This window comes from Physeter macrocephalus, chromosome 9 (genome assembly GCF_002837175.3).
Source record: "Physeter macrocephalus isolate SW-GA chromosome 9, ASM283717v5, whole genome shotgun sequence".
Lineage (NCBI taxonomy): Eukaryota > Metazoa > Chordata > Mammalia > Artiodactyla > Physeteridae > Physeter > Physeter macrocephalus.
Window position 1 is genome coordinate 80,068,485 of NC_041222.1, and position 24,936 is coordinate 80,093,420.

The window sequence follows — 24,936 nt, forward strand, 5'->3', positions numbered from 1 at the left end:
CACAGGCTCCGGACGCGCAGGCTCAGCGGCCATGGCTCACGGGCCCAGCCGCTCCGCAGCATATGGGATCTTCCCGGACCGGGGCACGAACCTGTGTTCCCTGCATCGGCAGGAGGACTCTCAACCACTGCACCACCAGGGAAGCCCCGATGAATGTAGTTTTGAATTATGTTTTGAAATAATGGAGTATGAAGCCTCTAGTTTTGTTTTTCTTTTCAAGATTGTTGTAGTTATTTGGAGTCCTTTGAGATGCTATATGAATTTTAGGATGTTTTTCTATTTCTGCAAAAGAAGAATGCCATTTGGATTTTGACAGAATTGCATCATACCTATAGACTGATTGGGTTGTATGGATATTTTAACAATATGGAGTCTTCTAATACATGAACACAGGATGCCTTACCATTTATTTGTGTCATATTTAATTTCTTTCATTAATGTTTTGTAGTTTGCAGTGTGCAAGTCTTTTACTTCCTTAAGTTTATTCCTAAACATTTTTTCTTTTTGATGCTACTGTAAATGGGATTGTTTTTTAAATTTCCTTTTTGGATTGCTCATTGTTAGTGTATAGAAACAAAACTGATTTTTGAGTGTTGATTCTGTGTCCTGTAACGTTGCTGAATTCATTTTTTAGTTCTAACCGTTTTCTTGTGGAGTCTTTAGGGTTTTCTGCATATACGATCATGTCATCTATGAACATAGATCATTTTACTTTCTCCTTTTATACTTGAATGGCTTTTAGTTCTTTGTCTTGCCTAATTGCTCTGGCCAAGACTTCAGTACTATATTGAAAACAAGTGGTGAGACAGGGTATCTTTGCTTCCTTGTTTTCAAAAAAAAAGCTTTCAATCTTTCACCACTGAGTCTGATGTTAGCTGTGGGCCCTTTACATATGGTCTTTATTATGGTTGAGGTAGTTACCTTGTTCCTAGTCTGTTGAATGTTCTTATCATGAAAGGGTATTGAATTTTATCAAATAATTTTTCTATGTCAATGGAAATTATTGTGTGGTTTTGTCTATCATTCCATTAATATGGTGTATTACATTGATTAATTTTTGTATGTTGAACCATCCTTGCATGCTACGAATAAATCCCACTTGGTCATGCTGCATCAGCTTTTTAATGTGCTGTTGAGTTTCTTTTGCTAGTATTTTGTTGAGGATTTTTGCATCAATATTCATCAGGGATATTGGTCTTGGTTTTCTTTTCTTATGGTATATTTGTATGATTTTGATATCAGGGCTGGCTCCATAAAATGAATATTGAAGTATTCCCTTCTCTAACTTTTTGAAAGAGTTTTGGGAAGGACTGGTATTAATTCTTCTTTAAATGTTTAGCAGAATTCTCCAGTGAAGTTATCTCGTCCTAGACTTGTCTTTGTTGAGAGGTTTTTGATTACTGATTCTATCTCCTTACTAGTTATAGATCTGTTCAGATTTTTAAATTTATAATTCAGTATTAATAGGTTGTACGTTTATAAAAATTTACCTATTTCTTCTAGGTTATTCAATTCATTGGTGTATAAAAGTTCATAGTCTCTCGTATGATTCTTACTATTTTTATGGCATCAGTTGTAATGTCTCCTCTTTCATTTCTGGTATTTATTGCTTGAATATTCTATTTTTGTTAGTCTAGCTAAGGGTTTGTCAATTTTGTTGATCTTTTAAAAAAACAACCCTAGTTTCTTTGAGTTTTTTCTATTGTTTTTCTATTCTCTATTTAGTTTATTTCTGTTGTAATCTTTATTTTTTTCATTCCTGCTGTATCTTTGGGTTTAGCCTGTTCTTCTAGCTCCTTGAGATATAAAATTATGTTGTTGATTTGAGATATCTCTTCTTTTTTATTTTTTAAAAAAATACTTATTTATTTATTTGCTGTATCAGGTCTTGTTTGTGGTGCGCGGGCTCTACAGTACCCAGGCTCATTAGCTGAGGCATGGGCTTAGCTGTCCTGCAGCATGTGGGTCTCAGTTCCATGACCAGGGATCGAACCGGCATCCCCTGCACTGCAAAACCGATTCTTAACCACTGGACCACCAGGGAAGTCCCCTCTTCTTTTTTAATGAAGGCATTTACCACTAGATACTTCCCTCTTTTTGTGGTATGCGGGCCTCTCACTGTTGTGGCCTCTCCCGTTGCGGAGCACAGGCTCCAGACGCGCAGGCTCAGCGGGCATGGCTCACAGGCTCAGCCGCTCTGCGGCATGTGGAATCTTCCCAGACCGGGGCACGAACCCACGTCCCTTGCATCAGCAGGTGGACTCTCAACCACTGCGCCACCAGGGAAACCCGATACTTCCCTCTTAATAATGCTTCCTGCATCCTATAATTTTTGGTATATTGCGTTTTTGTTTTCGTCTCAAGATATTTTTTAATTTCCCTTGTGATTTCTTCTTTGACCCATTAATTTTTCAATGGCATATTGTTTAATTTGCACATATTTGTGAATTTCCCAGTTTTCCTCCTGTTATTGATTTTTAGTTTCATACCATCATGATTAGAAAAGGTATTTGGTATGATTTCAATCTTGAATTTGTTAGGACTTGTTTTGTGGCTTAACATGATCTATCCTGGAGAATTTCTGTGTGTGCTTGAGAATAATGTACATTCTGCTATTATAGAGTGTTCTACATATAACTATAAGGTCCAGTTCATTTATGATGTTTTTCAAATCTTCTGTTGCCTTGTTGACCTTTGGTCTAGTTGATCTATACATTATTGAAACTGGGGTATTGAAATCTCCTATTATTATTGTCCTGCTTTCTATTTCTCCCTTCAATCAATGTTTGCTTCATATATTTTGGTGCTCTGCTGTTAGGTGCATATATATTTATAATTGTTATATCTTCCTAGAGAACTGATCCTCTTTATCATTATATAATGTCCTTCTTTGTCTCTTGGAACAGTTTTTGACTTAAGTTATACTTTGTCTAATATAATTATGGTCACCCCTGCTCTCTTGTGGTTACCATTTGCATGGAATATCTTTTTCACTTTCAGCTTATATATATCCTTACATCTAAAATTAGCCTCCTGTAGACAGCATATAGTTGACCCTGTTTTTTATCCATTTAGTCACTCTATGTTTTTAGATCAAAGCGTTTAATCCATTTACATTTAAAGTAATTACTAACAGAGAAGGACTTACTATTGCCATTTCATTGTTTTCTGTATGTCTTGCAGTTGTTCTGTCCCTCTTTTCCTTACTTGCTGCCTTCCGTTGTTTTGTTGAAAAAAAATTTTTTTTTTTGGTGGGGATATGCTTTGATTCCCTTCTCATTTTCCTTTGTGCAACTTCTATAGGTATTTTCTTTGTTGTTACCATGGGGATTACATTAAATATCTTATGGTTAAAGCAATCTATTTTATTTTTTAAATTTTTTAAACTTTTTCTTAAATTGAGATGTAGTTGATGTACAATATTATATAAATTACAGCTGTACACAATTTTTAAATGTTATTCTCCATTTATAGTTATTACAAAATATTGGCTATATTCCCTGTGTTGTACAATATATACTTGTAGCTTATTTATTTTATACATAATAGTTTGTACCCCTCAATCCCCTACCCCTATCTTGACTCTCCACCTTCCCTCTCCTCACTGGTAACTACTAGTTTGTTCTCTATATCTGGGGAGTGTGTTTCCTTTTTGTTATAGTCACTAGCTTGTCTGATTTTTTAGATTCCACATATAAGTGATACCATACAGTATTTGTCTTTCTCCGTCTGACTTATTTCACTTGGCATAATGCCTTCCAGGTCCATTCATGTTGTTGCAAATGGCAAAATTTTGTTCTTTTTTTTGTGGCTGAGTAGTATTCCATTGTATACATATATACCATCTATTTTAAACTGATAACTTCAGTTGCAGAAAAAAACGTTACTCCTTTATATCTCCTCCCTCTGCTTTATGTTTTTGATGTCATAAGTTACACCTTTTTAATATGCTGTATCCATTAACATAGTTTTACAGTTATTGTTATTTTTTCTGATTTTATATTTTAAGTTTTATAACAGAAATAAAAGTAATTTATGCACCACCATTACATATTACATGGTTTTGTATTTGTTTACATATTTACTTTTACCAGAGAATTTTGTATCTTGGGATGCTCCTGTGTTGCTGTCTAGAGCCCTTTTATTTCAACTTGAAAAACTCCCTTTAACAATTCTTACAGCAAGTCTAGTGGTGATGAACTCCCTCAGCTTTTGTTCATCTGGGAAGGTCTTAATTTCTCCTTCCTGCCACAGACAGTTGGCAGAATCACCTTGGTTGGCAGGTTTTTACTTTTAGCACTTTGAATATATCATCCCATTCCCTTCTGGCCTTAAGGTTTCTGCTGAGTAATCCACTAATAATCTTATGGGAGCTTCCTTGAATGTGATGAGTTTTTTTTTCTTGCTGTTGTCAACGTTCTCTGTTTTTGACTTTTTTTTCCCCCTCCAACCTCTTGTCTTTGTCTTTTGACAGTTTGATTATAACTTGTCTCAGTATGGGCCTTTTCGGTTCATCCTAGTTAAAGTTCTTTAAGCTTCTTTAATTTGGATGCCCAATTCCTTCCTCGGATTTGATAAGCTCTTTCCCCTTTTCTTTCTCTCTTCTCCTTCTAGGACTCCCACAATGCATATAATTGGTCCACTTGATGGTGTCCCATTAGTTCTTGGGCTTAATTTACTTTTCTTTACTCTTTTTTTTTTTTTTTTTTTTTGCGGTACGCGGGCCTCTCACTGTTGTGGCCTCTCCCGTTTTGGAGCACAGGCTCCGGATGAGCAGGCTCAGCGGCCATGGCTCATGGGCCCAGCCGCCCCGCGGCATATGGGATCTTCCCGGACCAGGGCATGAACCCGTGTCCCCTGCATCGGCAGGCGGACTCTCAACCACTGCGCCACCAGGGAAGCCCTACTCTTTTTTCTTTACATTCCCCTAATTCCTATTATTATTGTCCTGCTTTCTATTTCTCCCTTCAATCAATGTTTGCTTCATATATTTTGGTGCTCTGCTGTTAGGTGCATATATATTTATAATTGTTATATCTTCCTAGAAAACTGATCCTCTTTATCATTATATAATGTCCTTCTTTGTCTCTTGGAACAGTTTTTGACTTAAGTTATACTTTGTCTAATATAATTATGGTCACCCCTGCTCTCTTGTGGTTACCATTTGCATGGAATATCTTTTTCACTTTCAGCTTATATATATCCTTACATCTAAAATTAGCCTCCTGTAGACAGCATATAGTTGACCCTGTTTTTTATCCATTTAGTCACTCTATGTTTTTAGATCAAAGCGTTTAATCCATTTACATTTAAAGTAATTACTAACAGAGAAGGACTTACTATTGCCATTTCATTGTTTTCTGTATGTCTTGCAGTTGTTCTGTCCCTCTTTTCCTTACTTGCTGCCTTCCGTTGTTTTGTTGAAAAAAAATTTTTTTTTTTGGTGGGGATATGCTTTGATTCCCTTCTCATTTTCCTTTGTGCAACTTCTATAGGTATTTTCTTTGTTGTTACCATGGGGATTACATTAAATATCTTATGGTTAAAGCAATCTATTTTATTTTTTAAATTTTTTAAACTTTTTCTTAAATTGAGATGTAGTTGATGTACAATATTATATAAATTACAGCTGTACACAATTTTTAAATGTTATTCTCCATTTATAGTTATTACAAAATATTGGCTATATTCCCTGTGTTGTACAATATATACTTGTAGCTTATTTATTTTATACATAATAGTTTGTACCCCTCAATCCCCTACCCCTATCTTGACTCTCCACCTTCCCTCTCCTCACTGGTAACTACTAGTTTGTTCTCTATATCTGGGGAGTGTGTTTCCTTTTTGTTATAGTCACTAGCTTGTCTGATTTTTTAGATTCCACATATAAGTGATACCATACAGTATTTGTCTTTCTCCGTCTGACTTATTTCACTTGGCATAATGCCTTCCAGGTCCATTCATGTTGTTGCAAATGGCAAAATTTTGTTCTTTTTTTTGTGGCTGAGTAGTATTCCATTGTATACATATATACCATCTATTTTAAACTGATAACTTCAGTTGCAGAAAAAAACGTTACTCCTTTATATCTCCTCCCTCTGCTTTATGTTTTTGATGTCATAAGTTACACCTTTTTAATATGCTGTATCCATTAACATAGTTTTACAGTTATTGTTATTTTTTCTGATTTTATATTTTAAGTTTTATAACAGAAATAAAAGTAATTTATGCACCACCATTACATATTACATGGTTTTGTATTTGTTTACATATTTACTTTTACCAGAGAATTTTGTATCTTGGGATGCTCCTGTGTTGCTGTCTAGAGCCCTTTTATTTCAACTTGAAAAACTCCCTTTAACAATTCTTACAGCAAGTCTAGTGGTGATGAACTCCCTCAGCTTTTGTTCATCTGGGAAGGTCTTAATTTCTCCTTCCTGCCACAGACAGTTGGCAGAATCACCTTGGTTGGCAGGTTTTTACTTTTAGCACTTTGAATATATCATCCCATTCCCTTCTGGCCTTAAGGTTTCTGCTGAGTAATCCACTAATAATCTTATGGGAGCTTCCTTGAATGTGATGAGTTTTTTTTTCTTGCTGTTGTCAACGTTCTCTGTTTTTGACTTTTTTTTCCCCCTCCAACCTCTTGTCTTTGTCTTTTGACAGTTTGATTATAACTTGTCTCAGTATGGGCCTTTTCGGTTCATCCTAGTTAAAGTTCTTTAAGCTTCTTTAATTTGGATGCCCAATTCCTTCCTCGGATTTGATAAGCTCTTTCCCCTTTTCTTTCTCTCTTCTCCTTCTAGGACTCCCACAATGCATATAATTGGTCCACTTGATGGTGTCCCATTAGTTCTTGGGCTTAATTTACTTTTCTTTACTCTTTTTTTTTTTTTTTTTTTTGCGGTACGCGGGCCTCTCACTGTTGTGGCCTCTCCCGTTTTGGAGCACAGGCTCCGGATGAGCAGGCTCAGCGGCCATGGCTCATGGGCCCAGCCGCCCCGCGGCATATGGGATCTTCCCGGACCAGGGCATGAACCCGTGTCCCCTGCATCGGCAGGCGGACTCTCAACCACTGCGCCACCAGGGAAGCCCTACTCTTTTTTCTTTACATTCCCCTAATTTAATAATTTCAAATAACATGTCTTCAAGTTAACTGCTTGATCAAGTCTACTGGTGAACTCTTCCAGTGAATTTTTCATTTCAATCGTTGTATTCTTCAGCTCCAGAATATCCATTTGGTTGTTTCTCAATAATTTCTCTCTCTTTGTTGATAGTCCCATCTTGTTCATGAATAATTTTTCTGATTTTGTTTAGTTGTTTATCTGTATTCTACTGCATGCATTGAGCTTCTTTAGAATGATTATTTTGAGTTCTTTGTCGGGTAATTCATAGACCTCCATTTCTTTAGGGTAGGTTTGTAGAGATTATTTTTTATTCCTTTGATTGGGCCACGTTTTCCTGTTTCTTTGTGTGCCTTATTATTTTTTTCTGTTTTGTGAATTTGAAGAAACAGTCACCTCTCCCAGTCTTTACAGACTGGCTTTGTACAGGAGAAGACTTTCACAATCAACCTAGCTAGAGAACCTGGGGGTCCTTCAAACATTTTCTGGGGATGCATCTTCTCTGGGCCTAGGCACATAATTTTCCAGTTAGAGCTTTGCCAGTTTCTTTTTCAGGAGTTTATAATCTCTTCCTCCCTCTAGTGTTTATCTGTGGTACCACAGGTTCTCTGATGCTGCAACAAGCCACTAAGCTCTTCTGTTCTCTCCAGCCCCCCAGGCATCCAAAGTATGCTGGTTCTGTTACTGCCTCAAGTCAGGAGAGATGGAAACTAATCTCTAGGGTAGCCCCTTTAAAAGTTGTAACATGGTATGCATGTTCCACTCTTCTCCCCACCCCCACCCCAAAAGAGAAGTTGTGAGTTGGGTACTTTGTCCTAATCATGCTGACCTGAGCCAACCTGTCTGTGGCACTGCCAGTTCTCTGTTGCTGCAAAGAGCAGCTGAGCTCTCTTTAACTCTCCATGGTCTCCAGCAATTGAAAGTATGCCGATTCCTTGTCAGTGGTCAGAGTCAGGAAGAACAGACAGCAGTCCCTCAGGTAGCCCCCCAAAAGTTAGAACACTGGACACATTCCAGTCTTTCCCTCCCAAGGGGGATACTTCAAGCTGGACTTTTCCTCCCAATCCTCCCAAGCCAGGCCAGCTTAGGCGAGGGGCTACTGTGGTTGATATGAAATGGCTTTCTTACCCGTTTTGATATGGCTATGCTTGACTTTGAGTTTGCCAGGGGTATTGTGACTTTGTAATTGATTTCTGAAGTCTCATAAAGTCTCTTTGGGTCATACACTATTTTTAAGTTAGTGTCTCTGTGGAGGAACAGGACTAGGGCTTCCTATTCTATCTTGCTGACATCACTCCTAAAGAATTTTTTTAATGTTTATTATTTATTCAGTTTTCCTCTTTTGGTAATGACCTGCTTATATAGCTTGTCCATTTCCGTACTGGAGTGTTTGCCTCTTTATGAGTGATTTCCAGGAGGCATTTCTATAGTTTGCATACTAGTCCTTTGTTTTACAAGTTGCAAATATCTTCCACATCTGGCTGCTCTTTTCTATTTGTTAACAGCTTTTTGGTTTTGTTTTTATTTATTCTTAGCTGAATTTTAAGAAATCAACTTTACCTATATTGGGAGTTTGGTGTGGGGTGTATGTACACACTGCATCTTATGGATTTTTCAAGTCCTCTTCAGTAATTTTTAATTCTATTATTTAAAAGATTCATTATTCAACATTCACCTCAAGGCTAAATCAAAGTCTCTACCTGACATGTAAATGATGGTAAGTGCTTTCCATGCACCCTATGGGCTCTTCTTATTACTTTTTAAGGTATACTTTATATACCACAAAATGCACCTATTTGAAATGTACAATTCAAAGATTTTTAACAAATTACTGACTTGGACAACCATCATCATCATCCACTTTCAGGACATTTCCATCACCTCAAGATCTTTTGTGCTCATCTGCCGGAAATCCCTGTATCTACCGCTAGTCCCAGGTAACAACTAATCTACTTTCTGTCTCTATAGTATGATTTGTCTATTCTGGACATTCTATAAGCATGGAATCATACAATATGTGGTCTTTCATGACTGGCTTCTTTCACTAAGCATTATGTTTTTGAAGTTCACACATATTATAGCATGAATCAGGAGACTGTTCCTTTTTTACTGAGGAACAGTATTCTATTGTATGGACATACTATATTTTGTTTATCCATTCAATACTATATATTTTGTTTATCCATTCATGAGTTGATGGATATTTGGGTTGCTTCCATTTTTTGTCTACTATGAATAATGCCACTTTGAACATTCATAACAAGCATTTGTGTGCTTATTAGCCATTTGTATATATATTTTTGGTGACATGTATTGCAATCTTTTGCCTATTTCATAACAGGGTTATTTGTCTTCTTATTACTGGGATCTTTGTATATTCTGGGTATGAGCCCTTTATCAGATGTATGATTTGAATATACTTTCTCACAGTCTATGATCTGTCTTTTCATTTTTTAAACAGTAGTAAAAGATAATTTTTTATTTGTTTATGCATTCACTTGCAGATGGTCCTTTGGATTGTTTCTGGTTTTGAACTATTACAAATAAAGCAGCTATGAATATATAGAAATATTTGTGAATACTTACATTTTCATTTGTCATGACAATACTCAAGAGTGGAATTGGTGGGCTCAGTGGTAAGTGTATGTTTAACTTTATAATAAACCACCACACTGTTTACCAAAGTAGTCATCCCACTTCACATTCTTAAAAACAGTGTCTGAGAAATCCAGTAGTTCCATATCCTTTCCAACACATGCTAATGTGAGTGTTTTAAATTTTAGTCATTTGAGGGAGTGTATAGTGGTATCACATTTGTTTTTTTTTTCTTGTTTAATTTTTTTTTTATTGTGGTAAAACACACATAATAGTTACCATTTTAACCATTTATAAGTGGTAACCATTCCATGGTATTAAATACATTCACCTTCTGTCACCACAGTCTATACCCAAAGTTTTAATCATCCCCAATATTAACTATGTGCCTATGAAACAATAATTCCATTCCCTCAAGCCCCTGATAACCTCTATTCTGTTTCCTACCTCTATGACTTTGCTTATTCTAGGTACGTTATATAAGTGGAATCATAGACTATTTGTCCTTCTGTGGCTGGCTTATTTCACAAAGCATGATGTTTCCAAGGTCCATCCATGTTCTTGCATATGTAAAAGTTTTTTTCCTTTTTATGGCTGAATAGTATTCTTTTATATGTATATACCACATTTTGTTTATCTGTTCACCTGCTGATGGGCACTTGGTTGTTTCCACCTTTTGGCTATTGTGAACAATGCTGCTATGAACATTGGTTTACAGGTATCTGTTCAAATCCCTGCTTTCAATTTTTTGGAATATATACCAAAGAGTGGAATTGCTAGGACTTATGGAAATTCTATGCTTAACTTTTCGAGGAACTGCCAAACAGCTTTCCACAAGGGCTGCACCACTTTACACTCTCATCAGCTATGTATAAGGGTTCTACTTTCTCCACATCCTTGCCAACATTTGTCATTTTCCATTTTGTTTGTTTGTTTTTTAAATTATAGCCATCCTATTAGGTATGTTGTGGTATACCACTGTGATTTTAATTTGCATTGCCATAATTGGTAATTTTTAAGCATTTTTTAATGTGCTTATTGGATAGTTGTACATCTTTGGAGGAGTGTCTAGTCAAGTCTCTTACCCATTTTTGAACTGAGTTTTTTCTTGTTGTTGAGGTTTAGGAGTTCTTTTTATAGTCTGGATATTAGTCCCTTATCAGATATATTATTCTCAAATGTTTTACCTCACTTAGTAGGTGTTGTCTTAATATTAATGAAATCCAATTTATCTACTTTTGCTTTGTTTCTTGTGCTTTTGGTGTCATATTCCAAAAATCCCTCCTAAATCTAATGTCATGAAGATTTTTCTCCAGTGTTTTCATCTAAGAGTTTTATAGTTTATTATAAGGGGTTAAATGCAAAGGATTCCTAAAGGCTGAGGGCAAAGACCATTTCTGATAGAGCTTTAATTGCCAATAGCTTTACAAAAAAAAAAAATTTCTTTGGCCCCCAGATTCTCTTAATCAGTTGTTAAAAATGAAATGCTCACCAATTAAAACAGCTTTGAATTCCTTCACATAGTGAAGAAACATTTTGTAATATGATTAATTGCCTTTAAATTCGTCTGAATCTGTTTGATTTGTTTAGTCTAGATTTTGGAATATTATGTTTCTTAAAATAGGTTATTTGTGTACATCAAATATCTATTGCCTTGTAAATATTCTGATCGTGTATGTGTGTGTCTGAACAATACACACTCACACTGAGCTGCACACTTCTTCCTTTTGTGTTCCCTACTACATATGTGGGGCTTTTTACTCAATGGGTGCCCAAGAGTCATTGCATGATCTACTTACCGACCTGAGAGTTGAGAGAATAGTAATTAAAAAAAGAAAATTTGTAAAACTTACCAATTTGCCATGTATCCCCTGAAAATAATCTCTCCACATAGAATACAACCATAACTATGAACATGCATTTCCTAAGAATTATAAAATTTTTCTCTCATAACCAAACGGATACATTTTGAAACTTGAGAATAGGGATGTTTAGTTTAACACCTACCGCCTTTGAGTGTTAAATCCATTAAGATGATTCTCTCTGAGTTCAGACACTAATGATAAAACCATCTGTAAAACAAAATCAGTTGCAGGTTAACTCACGCTGCAAACAGAATTACATCAGTTCTATTTTTCTTGATGTGAGTGATATTTCCGTTGAGATTCCCTACTCTCTTCCCCCACCAATCCTTTCCTTGTCTTACTTTGTCAAAGCAGTGCCAAGTCACATTTACTAATAACTTGGATTTTATGTTTAATGTCTGTTACTCCATATTCTGATGTAAGCAAATGAATAATAGACAAGTCATTAATTTCCCCCAAATTAAAACCAAACCTGTTAAAAATAAAACCATGTTAGAGGTTAGAGTTAGCTTACTTTTTTTCTTTAACTTAGTTCTTTATTTTTTAAAAATGCTATTCATGTATAAAGCTTCCAAAAGACAGGAATAGTTAATAAACATTAAAAATCTCATAACATTTTTTAGAAGAGCTATGTTAAGACCATAAGTTAAAATTTCCTGAATTTGGCTAAAATTTAAGGTAGACGAAATCACAGCTTTAATACTAAGATGTAAATATATAATACTATTTACAAGATTGTTATTATTGAATATTTTGCTTTAACATAAAATTCCTATCAGGTTATTTTTAAATACGAAATTTGTCTAACAGTAAAAGGCTGTGTTTATATTGGTTAAGGAAATCTTTTCTCCCAAAAATCTTTGAGAGAATAAATGAGATGTATGTGTTAAGGGACAGAGAGGTTGGTTGATTTAGAATAACCTCTCCTGGTTTCCTTCTTCTTTCTCATAATCTTCCATCTCACATTTTTTCCTTACATGGTCATAAGTCCGCCCAAGGTAAGAAGAGATAAACATAGAAAAGTTAAACATCTCTCCTGGAGGAGTGAAATATTTCCATTTACCTTTTTTGCAGATGGTACATTAAGCAATGAAAATTTCAATACTAATAAATTAAAAATACTCACATTTTTAAGTAAACCAGGATAGTAATCTGTGGGTGCATACCCAAGAACTTGAGTAAAAAGATCAACTTCTTTTATATCAAATCTGAATGTGGAAAGTATATGAGATAACAACCCCTAAAAAACATAAACAGAAAGAGAAAAAGGTCTTAAAAATGAATGTAAGTCCCCATTATATATAATGCCTAGAATCTGGGTCATTTACAAATGGGGTGGTCTCTATGAAATGAATAATCTTAATTTGTCCAAATAACCCAGGTCACTTTGATTCAGGTATAAAGAAGAAATAAGTTAGTGATAAAATTATTACATTAAGTAAATTTAAACAAATACTAACAGTGAAAAAAATGTATAACTAATGAACAGTGCTTTAACCATATTAAAAATGTGATCTTTACTGTTTTCAAACTCAGTAAACTATTTTTATCAGAGTAGAGATGATAATTTAATACATAACAAGGAACACACCACAAATCACAAAGGAAAGATTATGCAATAAATGGTGCTAGGAAAACTATTTGAAAAAAATTAGATTCTCACCTTATGTTATTTATCAAAATATAATTGAATTTACTGTAAATTAAAGAGATCAATGTAAAACTGAAATAAAATAATAAACAAGAAGAAAATACAAGTACTTTTCACATGTGTGAATGGGGAAGAACTTTGTAAACTGAAAATCAAGGGAGCAAATCACTGATCGTTCTAAATTAAAAACAAAAAAACTCTTGTGTTTTCCAGAGAATAATATAAGCACAAAACTATGAAGAATATTAACAACAAATAATACAGACATATGTAATCAAATTAGTGTGCAAAATACCATATGACAAATACTAAGAGCATAAAAAAGGAGTATGAACAGATAATTCCTAAAACAAAACACAAATGCCCAAGAAACACATGGATAAATGTTCAGCCTCATAATCAAAAAGGCAAATTTAAATATCAACATAACATTTTCCACTAAATGAATTAAAGAGTTTTAAAGACATGAATAGCTAATGCTAATCTGGGTTCTCTGAAACAGGTACTCTGTGTGAGCTATTGGAAAAATACAAATGGGATCCACAGATCACTGCTATTGTGAACTGCACGAAGGCACCTATAGAGTGTAAGCAAGTATAACACAACCCACACCCACCCCCAAGCTTGGACTGCCAGGGCTATGTCTGCCTAGATGTTTGTAACATGAAGACATCTTATAGGTTGGTAGAGGCCTACTTTATAGAAAACAATTTGAGAATGTATATTAAAGGTTTTAAAAGGATTCAGAGCTTTTAACATACATTTAAGGAAATAAATCCAAATATCATGATGGGGATTATGCTCAAAGATGTTCACTACAGTGTTATTTCTCATAGTAAAAAATGTCTAACAGCAGGGAATGATTAATTTATAATACCCTCAATACCATGGCTCACTGTAAGCCATTAAAATGCTTATAGAGAATTTATGACAGCATTTAAAATGGTTATAATGTTAAATGAAGAAAGGAAGATGCAAAATTGAATATACAGAAATGATCTTATCAATATAAAAACAATCCAGACATAGGAATGAAAAAATAATGGAAGAAAATATCAACAAATGTTAACAGTCTCTGGGATGGTGCTAGTACGGGTTTATATCTTTTTTCTTCTTTCTACTTCAGTACACTTTCCAGTTTCGTATATTTGTACTACTTTTTAATCAGGAAAAATATCTTTACCTTTTGAAAAGTGTTATTTGGAAATATTTTATGTTTTAATAACAGCTTTTTTGAGATATAATTTATATACCATAAAATTCACCCCTTTAAGTGTATAAAACCCAGCGGTTTTTAGTATACTCATTAGCCAGCCGACAGTCATTTTAATTCTTTTTTTTTTTTTTTTTTTTTTTTTTCGGGACGCAGGGCTCTCACTGTTGTGGCCTCTCCCATTGCGGAGCACAGGCTCTGGACGCGCAGGCTCAGTGGCCATGGCTCACGGGCCTAGCCGCTCCGCGGCATGTGGGATATTCCCGGACCAGGGCACGAACCCGTGTCCCCTGCATCAGCAGGCAGACTCTCAACCACTGCGCCACCAGAGAAGCCCTAATTCTTTTTTTAAAGTCTTGTACTGCATTTTGTGAGTACACATTACAAGATTAAATGAATTTGTATAAATGTGTGTGAGTTCATACACAAATACCTAGGGCAGTCAAATCTAGGGAAGAGGCTATGCATCACTTCAGTCACGGGTAGGCCCCACGAGGCTGGGGCAACAAACACACCAGTTAACACAAAAGGGCACATATCACTAATCCATCATGTCACTCTTTTCAAATCTATCATAAACTATTTCACATATTCAAAAGACATAACATGACAAATTTTGCCCGCCATGTAACTTAATAAAGCATTAGAAACACCAAGGAAGACTTCTGTGCCATCTCTCCTTTTCCCCACCACAATTCTACAGCAGTCCTTCTCCCCGGGGAAAAATCTACCCCAATCTGGTGTGCACCCTTTCGTGTAGATCATGGTACTTTCTCCCTGTGAGCTCAGACTTGCCTCAGTATCCTCAAAACAGAACGCCAGGCAACACTACTAAGTAATAGAGATTGAAACCTGCTGTCCTTACATGAAATTCCATCTACTGTTTTCAAATTAGAAGCGTTTATAGCAAGCTAACAAAGTAACTTTGAAATATTACTACTCAGTAGAAGCCACTCATGATTTAAACAACAACAAAAAAAGGCCCAGCCACATGCATAATGTGATTCACAAAAAAATGAAACTGTAAAGGGAGAAAAACAGGAAATTTACAAAGTTAAAGTGAACTTTTTTTTTTTTTTTTTTTTTTTTTTGTGGTATGCGGGCCTCCCTCCGCTGTGGCCTCTCCCGTTGCGGAGCACAGGCTCCGGACGCGCAGGCTCAGCGGCCATGGCTCACGGGCCCAGCCGCTCCGCGGCAGGACGCGCAGGCCCAGCGGCCATGGGTCACGGGCCCAGCCGCTCCGCGGCATGTGGGATCCTCCCAGACCGGGGCGCGAACCCGGTTCCCCTGCATCGGCAGGCGGACGCGCAACCACTGCGCCACCAGGGAAGCCCCTAAAGTGAACTTTTTAATAAGGTATAAGATAATGAAAAGGCTCCTTCTAGAGTGAAGAAAAGTCTGGATGGAAGCTACCTGCATGTATTGGCCTTTTTTTCCTTTCAGTTCAAAGCTGTCCTTTATAAATACAGAAAGCAAACAGGAGCTGACAATAGCCCCAGGAGAGTTCATCTCCCAGTTATTTTCAAACACTAAGTGCAATCTGGGTGAGATCAAGCAGTTGTGGTTAGGCTGGCAGAGCCAGGAGAAGTAAATTACAGCCAACGTACCATCCTTTGAGAGGCGGTGTTTACCGATGGATTCTGCTTAGTTCACCACAGCAAGGAGCACACATGGTGCTCTCAGCAACTGGGACCTGACTCCCTGTGTGGGGTGCAATGTAGGTGTTCTGGTGAAGCAAAGTCCAGGCTTGACCAACCATATGCCGCATCCATGTGGAGGTGCCCACACCAGACCAGGCAGGGGGAGGGAGGAAGCCCAGTTTCCTTATTTGGAAACGAGGCAGCCAATGGTTCAGAGTCAGGAGCAGTCTGGGTTTTTCACAGAGGAGGTCAGTCTGATGTTAGATGGAGGGAGGGCAGCACTGGCACTGCTTAACTTTCTGCTACCAGACTTTTGGCATTCTATTTAACAAACATTTAAAGCACTTATATGCTGGGAGCTGTTCTATCAATATCAACTCATTTAATCCCCACAGCGTATGGGGTAAGTGCAACTACTAAATGTGTTATAGATGAGGAAATTGAGACACACTGAAAGTAAGTAACATGCCCAAGGCTGTTTACCTACTCTGTGGCCAAACCTTGTAGGGAATCTTCCTGTATGCATTCTCTATGAAGCAGCTAGAATACTTTAACAATGCAAATCTGATTGCTATTCAGCTTAAGACTCCCAATAACTCTTATAGTGAAGCCCAAACTTCTCTCCAAAGGATGAACCTGGCCTCACTGGTTTTGCAGCCCCTGCCTAGGGCTGAGTTTCCCTCACTAGCTTGTTTGGGGCCCTGAAGGCTCTTTGGTCCCCCAAGATTTTAGTCCAAGATTTTAGAATGTTTTAGTCCATTTACCTGGTTAAGTGTTGCTTCTTGAGGGAATTCTAACAATTATAACAACCAAAGTTTTTTGAGTGCTTACCATGTGTGAAGCACTGGGCTACATTATCAAAGTATGGCATATCACTTAAAGTCCCATAAATTCAGTTTTTAATACAACTTAATTAAGCAAAGTTTCAATTAAGCCACCTAGAAACCGGTGGCTGCCATCATAATTCACTTGATTGACTTTTAAAAATTAAAGCATGAAGTGCTACAGACCCAGTTGAGATAGAAAGTAACACAGTCTATGCACAATAGAAGAAAACCAGTTTCAAGCCAGTAACAGTTAAGGGTCAGCTAAAATTGTAGGTCTTAAGGAAAACCATGTAAAGGCTTTCCCTTGTAATCCAGTGCTGCCCAGTACACTCACAGGCTGGGTGCTGGACCAAGGCATGGAGGCTATCTCCCCAAAACTGCATGAGTTACTCCGGTAGCTGAGCCAATGAGAGTTAAAAAAAAAAAATCTAGGACATTCAATAGATTCAGAGGGTGCAATCAGGGACTGTAAATAATTCCTGAGTAATGTTTAAAATATCCATAAACAGTTCCCTTGATAGTATTCACAACACCTGCATTATACAAGCTGACTATAATGCTTAAGGTCTTGGAAAGACAAAAATAACTTAACTGGCAGACCTGTCTTGGCTTAAATTCCCAAAATGATATGGTTAGGAACTGATTTTTTAGAAAATCAAATGCTATAAAAATTAGTTCCCCACCCTACCTCTTGCTCTGTTTAAAAATTAAAAGAAAAACAACCCTATACCTTAATACTCAGTGTTGGCAAGGATGTGGTAAGGGGCACTCCATTGCACAAATTTTTTTTTAAATAAATAAATTTATTTTTTATTTACTTATTTATTTTTGGCTGTGTTGGGTCTTCGTTGCTCTGCGTGGGTTTTCTCTAGTTGCAGCGAGTGGGGGCTACTCTTCCGTTGTGGTGGGCTGGCTTCTCATTGAGGTGGCTTCTCTTGTTGCGGTGCACGGGCTTCAGTAGTTGTGGCACACGGGCTTAGTTGCTCCACAGCATGTGGGATCTTCCCGGACCGGGGCACGAACCCATGTCCCCTGCATCGGCAGGCGGACTCTCAACCACTGTGCCACAAGGGAAGCCCCGGTAGGCAGATTCTTAACCACTGTGCCACCAGGGAAGTCCTGGGAGCACAAATTTGTAAAGCCTTCCTGGGAAGTCACTTGATGATATGTAACCAAAGCATTAAAATTCATATCCTTTTATCCAGTAATTTGATTTCCAAAAATATATCCTAAGGAAAGATTTAGGTTCATGACAGTATTTCTTATAACAGTGAAAAACTAAAAGCAACCAAAGCACCCAACAACATTGGATTGGTTGAATCCATCATGGTTTATCCAACGCCATGAATCACATTGTAAAAAAGATATTTAATGACATAGGAAAAGACAATGTAACATTAATTTGAAAATCAAGGTGTAAAAACTGTATATTCAATGTGATATTAATTTTACATGCAAAAAAATACTAGGAAGAAACATGACAGTTAACATACATTATTTCTGGGAGTGATTTAAAATTTCTTCTTCATACTACCTGTATTTCCAAAGTTTCTACAATTACCATATCTTACTTTTTATCATAAAAAAATGTTTTGTAAAATGCAATTACGTGCATTAACTTATGTGTTTTTTCTCATAATTCCCTAATACAAATTGCTATGAAGGGACACAAGAGTTTTACCCCTGGATGAAATAAGCATAAGTCCTAGAAACAACATATTGAGGCCTGGCTATGGTTGCATAACTTCAAAACAGACACCTTAAACTTTAGACCTCCAAATCTGTCTTTTAAAGTAAACTTAAAAATTGATAAGCACTTCTCATCGCTAAGAATAATATTTCTTACTGCCACCTAGTGGCAAACATTCTAAAGAAAAAACCATTAAAGATTCTGTAGGCACTGGCCCTTGGACAAAAATTAATTCCTACAGTCACACGATAATTGACTCATTTTAAAATGCTGACAAGCAATCTTGGAAATCTTCTACTCCAACCCCCTCATTTTACTGATGAGGAAGTGAGCTTCTACATACATAAATCATTATCTACAAAAAGATGTGCATGTATATGAATAGGCTCCGATTTGAAAGGCATAAAGAAAACGTGCAAATGCAACACGCTGACTAGCGATCTAAAATCTTTCAAGCGTGGAAAGTGCAGGAGCCAACACAGCTGTGCATAAAACATTAAGCCCAATTTTGATTCATGTATGAGTTCGAAGAACTTTACTAATGTTTGAAAAGCCACTTAAAACTGCTTATACCATGAAAGTGAACTTTTGAGAAGAAAAGTTTTAAATAAATCAGGGGAAAATCCATTTCCCTTATTTTCAGGTGTTCTTTCTTGTCCTAGTCTCATTGTATCTGTACAAGCTTCCGTCTTGTAACAGGCAGCACATTCACAGGCGGGTTAGTAAAGCTGGAGCTATGAGGCTGTGGTTTGGCACAGGGTATGGGTGTGGAAGAAGGGCTGTGGTTTATGCTCAGGCAAAGGGTTAGGAGAGCCAAACTGTGGTCAATACTCTTGAACTGAGACAGAGCACATATTTTATACTTCTCCAAACAATTTCTTCATCTGATCATTAAAGTCCTTTAGAATTTCCACCACTTTGGTCTCTACTACATCTATCTCTTTACATATAATATAAATAAAAACTTTTGTAAACAAGGATCCCTTATTCATTCATTCATTCATCAACAAACATATATTAAGTATGATCTGCATTCAAGCCACTCTACTGGGGCTATTGTGATAAGAAGCCCCCTACAATCTGATGAAGGGAGATAGAGATGGAAATATCTGTAATACAAGACAGAATGCACTAAGTGCTATAATGAAGGGGTAAGACAATCACTGTGGAAACAGAGGAAGTAATGATTAATTCTAACTGTAGGGTTTCAGAGTGCTCCCAGAGATGATGACTTCTGAGCTGATTCTGACAGCTAGGGAAGGAGAGAAAGAGAGAGGAGAAGGGGGTATAGGAAAGAGAGGGTACGTAATGTTGGCTGCACTAGACAGAGAAAAATGACGAGAGGGATTAGAGAAGGGCGGTGGAAAAGTGGCCGTGGTGTGTGGGCAAAGACACGGGAAATGTTCCTGTAACCCCTACTACTCCAATCCTTCACTGGATTCCTGAGCATAGCCTCCCCTACAGGGCCTCAGCCTACCTGGTCAAACTTACTTCTCCCGAAGAGGGACCTTCAAGATGGTGGAGGAGTAAGACGTGGAGATCACCTTCCTCCCCACAAATACATCAATAATACATCTATATGTGGAACAACTACTGAGCACCTACTGAATGCTGGCAGAAAACCTCAGACTTCCCAAAAGGCAAGAAATTCCCCACGTACCTGGGTAGGGCAAAAAGGAAAACAGAGACAAAAGAATAGGGAAGGGACCTGCACCTCGGGGAGGGAGCTGTGAAGGAGGAAAAGTTTCCACACACTAGGAAGCCCCTTCACTGGCAGAGACGGGGAGTGGGTGAGGGGGAAGCTTTGGGGCCACGGAGGAGAGCACAGCAACAGGGGTGCAGAGGGCAAAGCGGAGAGATTCCTGCACAGAAGATTGGTGCCAACCAGCACTCACCAGCCCGAGAGGCTTGTCTGCTCACCCGCCGGGACGGGCGGGGGCTGGGAGCTGAGGCTCTGGCTTCAGAGGTCAGATCCCAGCGAGAGGACTGAGGTTGGCTGCGTGAACACAGCCTGAAGGGGGCTAGCCAGAAGGGAGTCTGGGAAAAAGTCTGGACATGCCTAAGAGTCAGGAGACCATTGTTTTGGGATGCGCGAGGAGAGGGGATTCAGAGCACCACCTAAACGAGGTCCAGAGACGGGCGCGAGCTGCGGCTATCAGCGCGGACCCCAGAGACGGGCATGAGACACTAAGGCTGATGCTGCAGCCACCAAGAAGGCTGTGTGCAAGCACAGGTCACTCTCCACACCTCCTTTCCCGGGAGCGTGTGCAGCCCGCCACTGCCAGGGTCCTGTGATCCACGGACAACTTCCCCGGGAGAACACACGGCGCGCCTCAGGCTGGTGCAACGTCACGCTGGCCTCTGGCGCCGCAGGCTCGCCCCGCATGCCGTACCCCTCCCTCCCCCTGGCCTGAGTGAGCCAGACCCCCCTAATCAGCTGCTACTTTAAGCCCGTCCTGCCTGGGCGGGAACAGATGCTCTCAGGCGACCTACATGCAGCAGCGGGGTCAAATCCAAAGCTGACCCCCAGGAGCCGTGAGAACAAAGAAGAGAAAGGGAAATCTCTCCCAGCAGCCTCAGGAGCAGCGGATTAAATCTCCACAATCAACTTGATGTATCCTGCATCTGTGAAGTACCTGAATAGACAATGAACCATCCCCAAATTAAGGTGGTTGACTTTGGGAGCAACCGTAGACTTGGGGTTGGCTTTCTGCATCTAATTTTGTTCCTGGTGTTATGTTTAATTTAGTAGTATTAAGAGCTTATTATAATTGGTAGATTTGTTTATTGATTTGGTTGCTCTCTTCCTTTTTTTTAAAAATATACATATATATTTTCCTTTTTCTCTTTTTGTGAGTGTGTATCTGTATGCTGCTTTTGGTGATTTTGTCTGTATAGCTTTGCTTTTACCATTTGTCCTAGGGTTCTGTCTGTCGGTTTTTTTTTTGTTTGTTTTTTGTTTTTTTTAAGTATACAGTGTGCTCTTCTTATTTACTTATTTTTGGCTGCATCGGGTCTTTGTTGCTGAGTGTGGGCCTTCTCCAGTTGCAGTGAGTGGGGGCTGCTCTTCATTGCGGTGCGCGGGCTTCTTGTTGTGGTGCGCGGGCATCTTGTTGCACTGCGCGGGCTTCTCACTGTGGTAGCTTCTCTGGTTGCGGAGTACGGGCCCCAGGGGCAGGGGCTTCAGTAGCTGAGGCACGTGGGCTCAGTAGTTTGGCTCATGGGCTCTAGAGGGCAGGCTCAGTAGTTGTGGTGTACGGGCCTAGCTGCTCCACGGCATGTGTGATCTTCCCGGACCAGGGCTTGGACCCGTGCACCCTGGATTGGCAGGTGGATTGTTAACCACTGTGCCACCAGGGAAGCCGGACACTCTTTTATATGTTTGCAAATTTCTTTCCTATATGGCTTGAAAGAAGACAGCTGGATTCTTGTATTTACTTCTGCATTTAATTTGTTGCAATATGTTTTTTTTGGTTGAACTATATGGAGAGTCTAGCCCCACATAGATATGTAGTTTTAAAAGGCAGGAGTATTATAATAGCTTCTTCACATAATTACACATATTCTCCTTTGATACTACACCAAAATTTATCAAGCACCGCTCACCCTTTTTCCTGCAAGCCTATCTAGGAATGCAGGTAGAGCTGCCTGCCATAGGTCTAGGGGGTGATGGGTGGTCTCTACCATGAGAAGGGCTGAAATTATCCACAATTTACCAGCCAAGCCTTACCCTGAAGGCTGAAAGTCCTCAAAGAAACTTTTACCTTTTTTCCTAGGGTTCTGTCTGATGTTTTGTGTTTTTTTTTTTTTTTGTATACTTTTTAACACTTGTTATCATTGGTGGATTTGTTTTTTGGTTTGGTTGTTCTTTCTTATTTTTTCACTGCTTTCTTATTTTGTTATTTTTAATAATTAAAAAAATTTTTTTATTTTAATAACTTAATTTTATTGTTTCCTTTCTTTCTTTTTTTTTCTCCCTTTTCTTCTGAGCCGAGTGGCTGACAGGGAATTGGTGCTCCGGCCACCTGTCAGACCTGAGCCTCTAAAGTGGGAGAGCCAAGTTCAGGCCACTGGCCCACCAGAGACTTCTTGGACCCATGTAATATCAAATGATGAAAGCTCTCACCGAGATCTCCATCTCAAAGCTAAGACCCAGCTCCACTCAACAACAAGCAAGCTACAGCGCTGGACACCCTATGCCAAACAACTAGCAAGACAGGAACACAACCCCACCCATTAGAAGAGAGGCTGCCTAAAATCATACTAAGTTCACAGACAACCCAAAACACACCACTGGATGCGGTCCTACCCACCAGAAGACAAGATCCAGCCTCATCCACCAGAACACAGGCACCAGTCACCTCCACCAGGAAACATACACAACCCTCTGAAGCAAGCTTAGCCACTGGGGGCAGACACCAAAAACAACAGGAACTACCGAACTGCAGCCTGCAAAAAGAAGACCCCAAACACAGTTTAAGTTGAGCGAAATGAGAAGACAGAGAAACACACAGCAGATGAAGGAGCAAGGTAAAAACCCACCAGACCAAACAAATGAAGAAGAAACAGGCAGTCTACCTGAAAAAGAATTCAGAGTAATGACAGTAAAGATGATCCAAAATCTTGGAAAGAGAATGGAGAAAATACAAGAAACATTTAACAAGGACCTAGAAGAACTAAAGAGCGAACAAACAATGATAAACAACACAATAAATGAAATTAAAAATTCTCTAGAAGTAATCAACAGCAGAATAACTGAGGCAGAAGAACAGATAAGTGACCTGGAAGATAAAATAGTGGCAATAACTACTGCAGAGTAGAATAAAGAAAAAAGAATGAAAAGAATTGAGAACAGTCTCAGAGACCTCTGGGACAACATTAAACGCACCAAAATTCGATTTATAGGGGTCCCAGAAGAAGAGAAAAAGAAGCAGTCTGAGAAAATATTTGAAGAGATTATAGTTGAAAACTTCCCTAATATGGGAAAGGAAATAGTCAGTCAAGTCCAGGAACCACAGAGAGTCCCATACAGGATAAATCCAAGGAGAAACATGCCAAGACACATATTAATCAAACTATCAGAAATTAAATACAAAGAAAAAATATTAAAAGCAGCAAGTGAAAAGCAACAAATATCATACAACAGAATCCCCATAAGGTTAACAGCTGATTTTTCAGCAAAAACTCTGCAAGCCAGAAGGGAGTGGCAGGACATATTTAAAGTGATGAAAGGGAAAAACCTACAACCAAGATTACCCTACCCAGCAAGGATCTCCTTCAATTTGATGGAGAAATTAAAACCTTTCGAGACAAGTAAAAGCTAAGAGAATTCAGCACCACCAAACCAGCTTTGCAACAAATGCTAAAGGAACTTCTCTAGGCAGGAAATACAAGAGAAGGAAAAGACCTACAATAACAAATGCAAAACAATTAAGAAAATGGTAATAGGAACATACATATCGATAATTACCTTAAATGTTAATGGATTAAATGCTCTAACCAAAAGACACAGACTGGCTGAATGGATACAAAAACAAAACCCGTATATATGCTGTCTAAAAGAGACCACCTCAGACCTACTGACACACACAGACTGAAAGTGAGGGGATGGAAAAAGATATTCCATGCAAATGGAAATCAAAAGAAAGCTGGAGTATCAACTCTCATATCAGACAAAATAGACTTTAAAATAAAGGATATTACAAGAGACAAAGAAGGACACTACATAATGATCAAGGGATCAACCCAAGAAGATATACAACAGTTGTAAATATTTATGTACCCAACACAAGAGCACTTCAATACATAAGGCAAGTGCTAACAGCCATAAAAGGGGAAACTGAAAGTAACACATTCAAGGTAGGGGACTTAACCCATTTTCACCAATGGACAGATCATCTAAAATGAAAATAAATAATAAAACACAAGCTTTAAATGATACATTAAAAAGGTGGATTTAATTGATATTTATAGGACATTCCATCCAAAAACAACAGAATACACTTTCTTCTCAAGTGCTCATGGAACATTCTCCAGGATAGATCATAGGTTGGGTCACAAATCAAGCCTTGGTAAATTTAACAAAACTGAAATCATATCAAGTGTCTTTTCCAACCAAAACGCTATGAGAATAGATATCCATTACAGGAAAAAATCTATAAAAAATATAAAAACATGGAGGCTAAACTATACACTACTAAATAACCAAGAGATCACTGAAGAAATCAAAGAGGAAATCAAAAAATACCTAGAAACAAATGACAATGAAAACACGATGACCCAAAACCTATGGGATGCAGCAAAAGCAGTTCTAAGAGGGAAGTTTATAGCA

General features: G+C 38.1%; 1 protein-coding gene across 10 annotated transcripts in view; it reads right to left on the bottom strand.

Moving 5' to 3' along the window:
* The window catches only part of FANCC (FA complementation group C), a 325,534-nt gene that overhangs the window by 69,732 nt on the left and 230,866 nt on the right, over positions 1-24,936 (bottom strand). For all 10 annotated transcript variants that reach the window (XM_028494116.2, XM_028494113.2, XM_028494115.2 and 7 more), the window contains 2 exons: positions 12,711-12,824; positions 11,727-11,791 (listed from right to left, as the gene is read on the bottom strand). In XM_028494116.2, the coding sequence (XP_028349917.1) occupies positions 11,727-11,791; positions 12,711-12,824 (179 nt within the window). The remainder of the gene's footprint in view (positions 1-11,726; positions 11,792-12,710; positions 12,825-24,936) is intronic.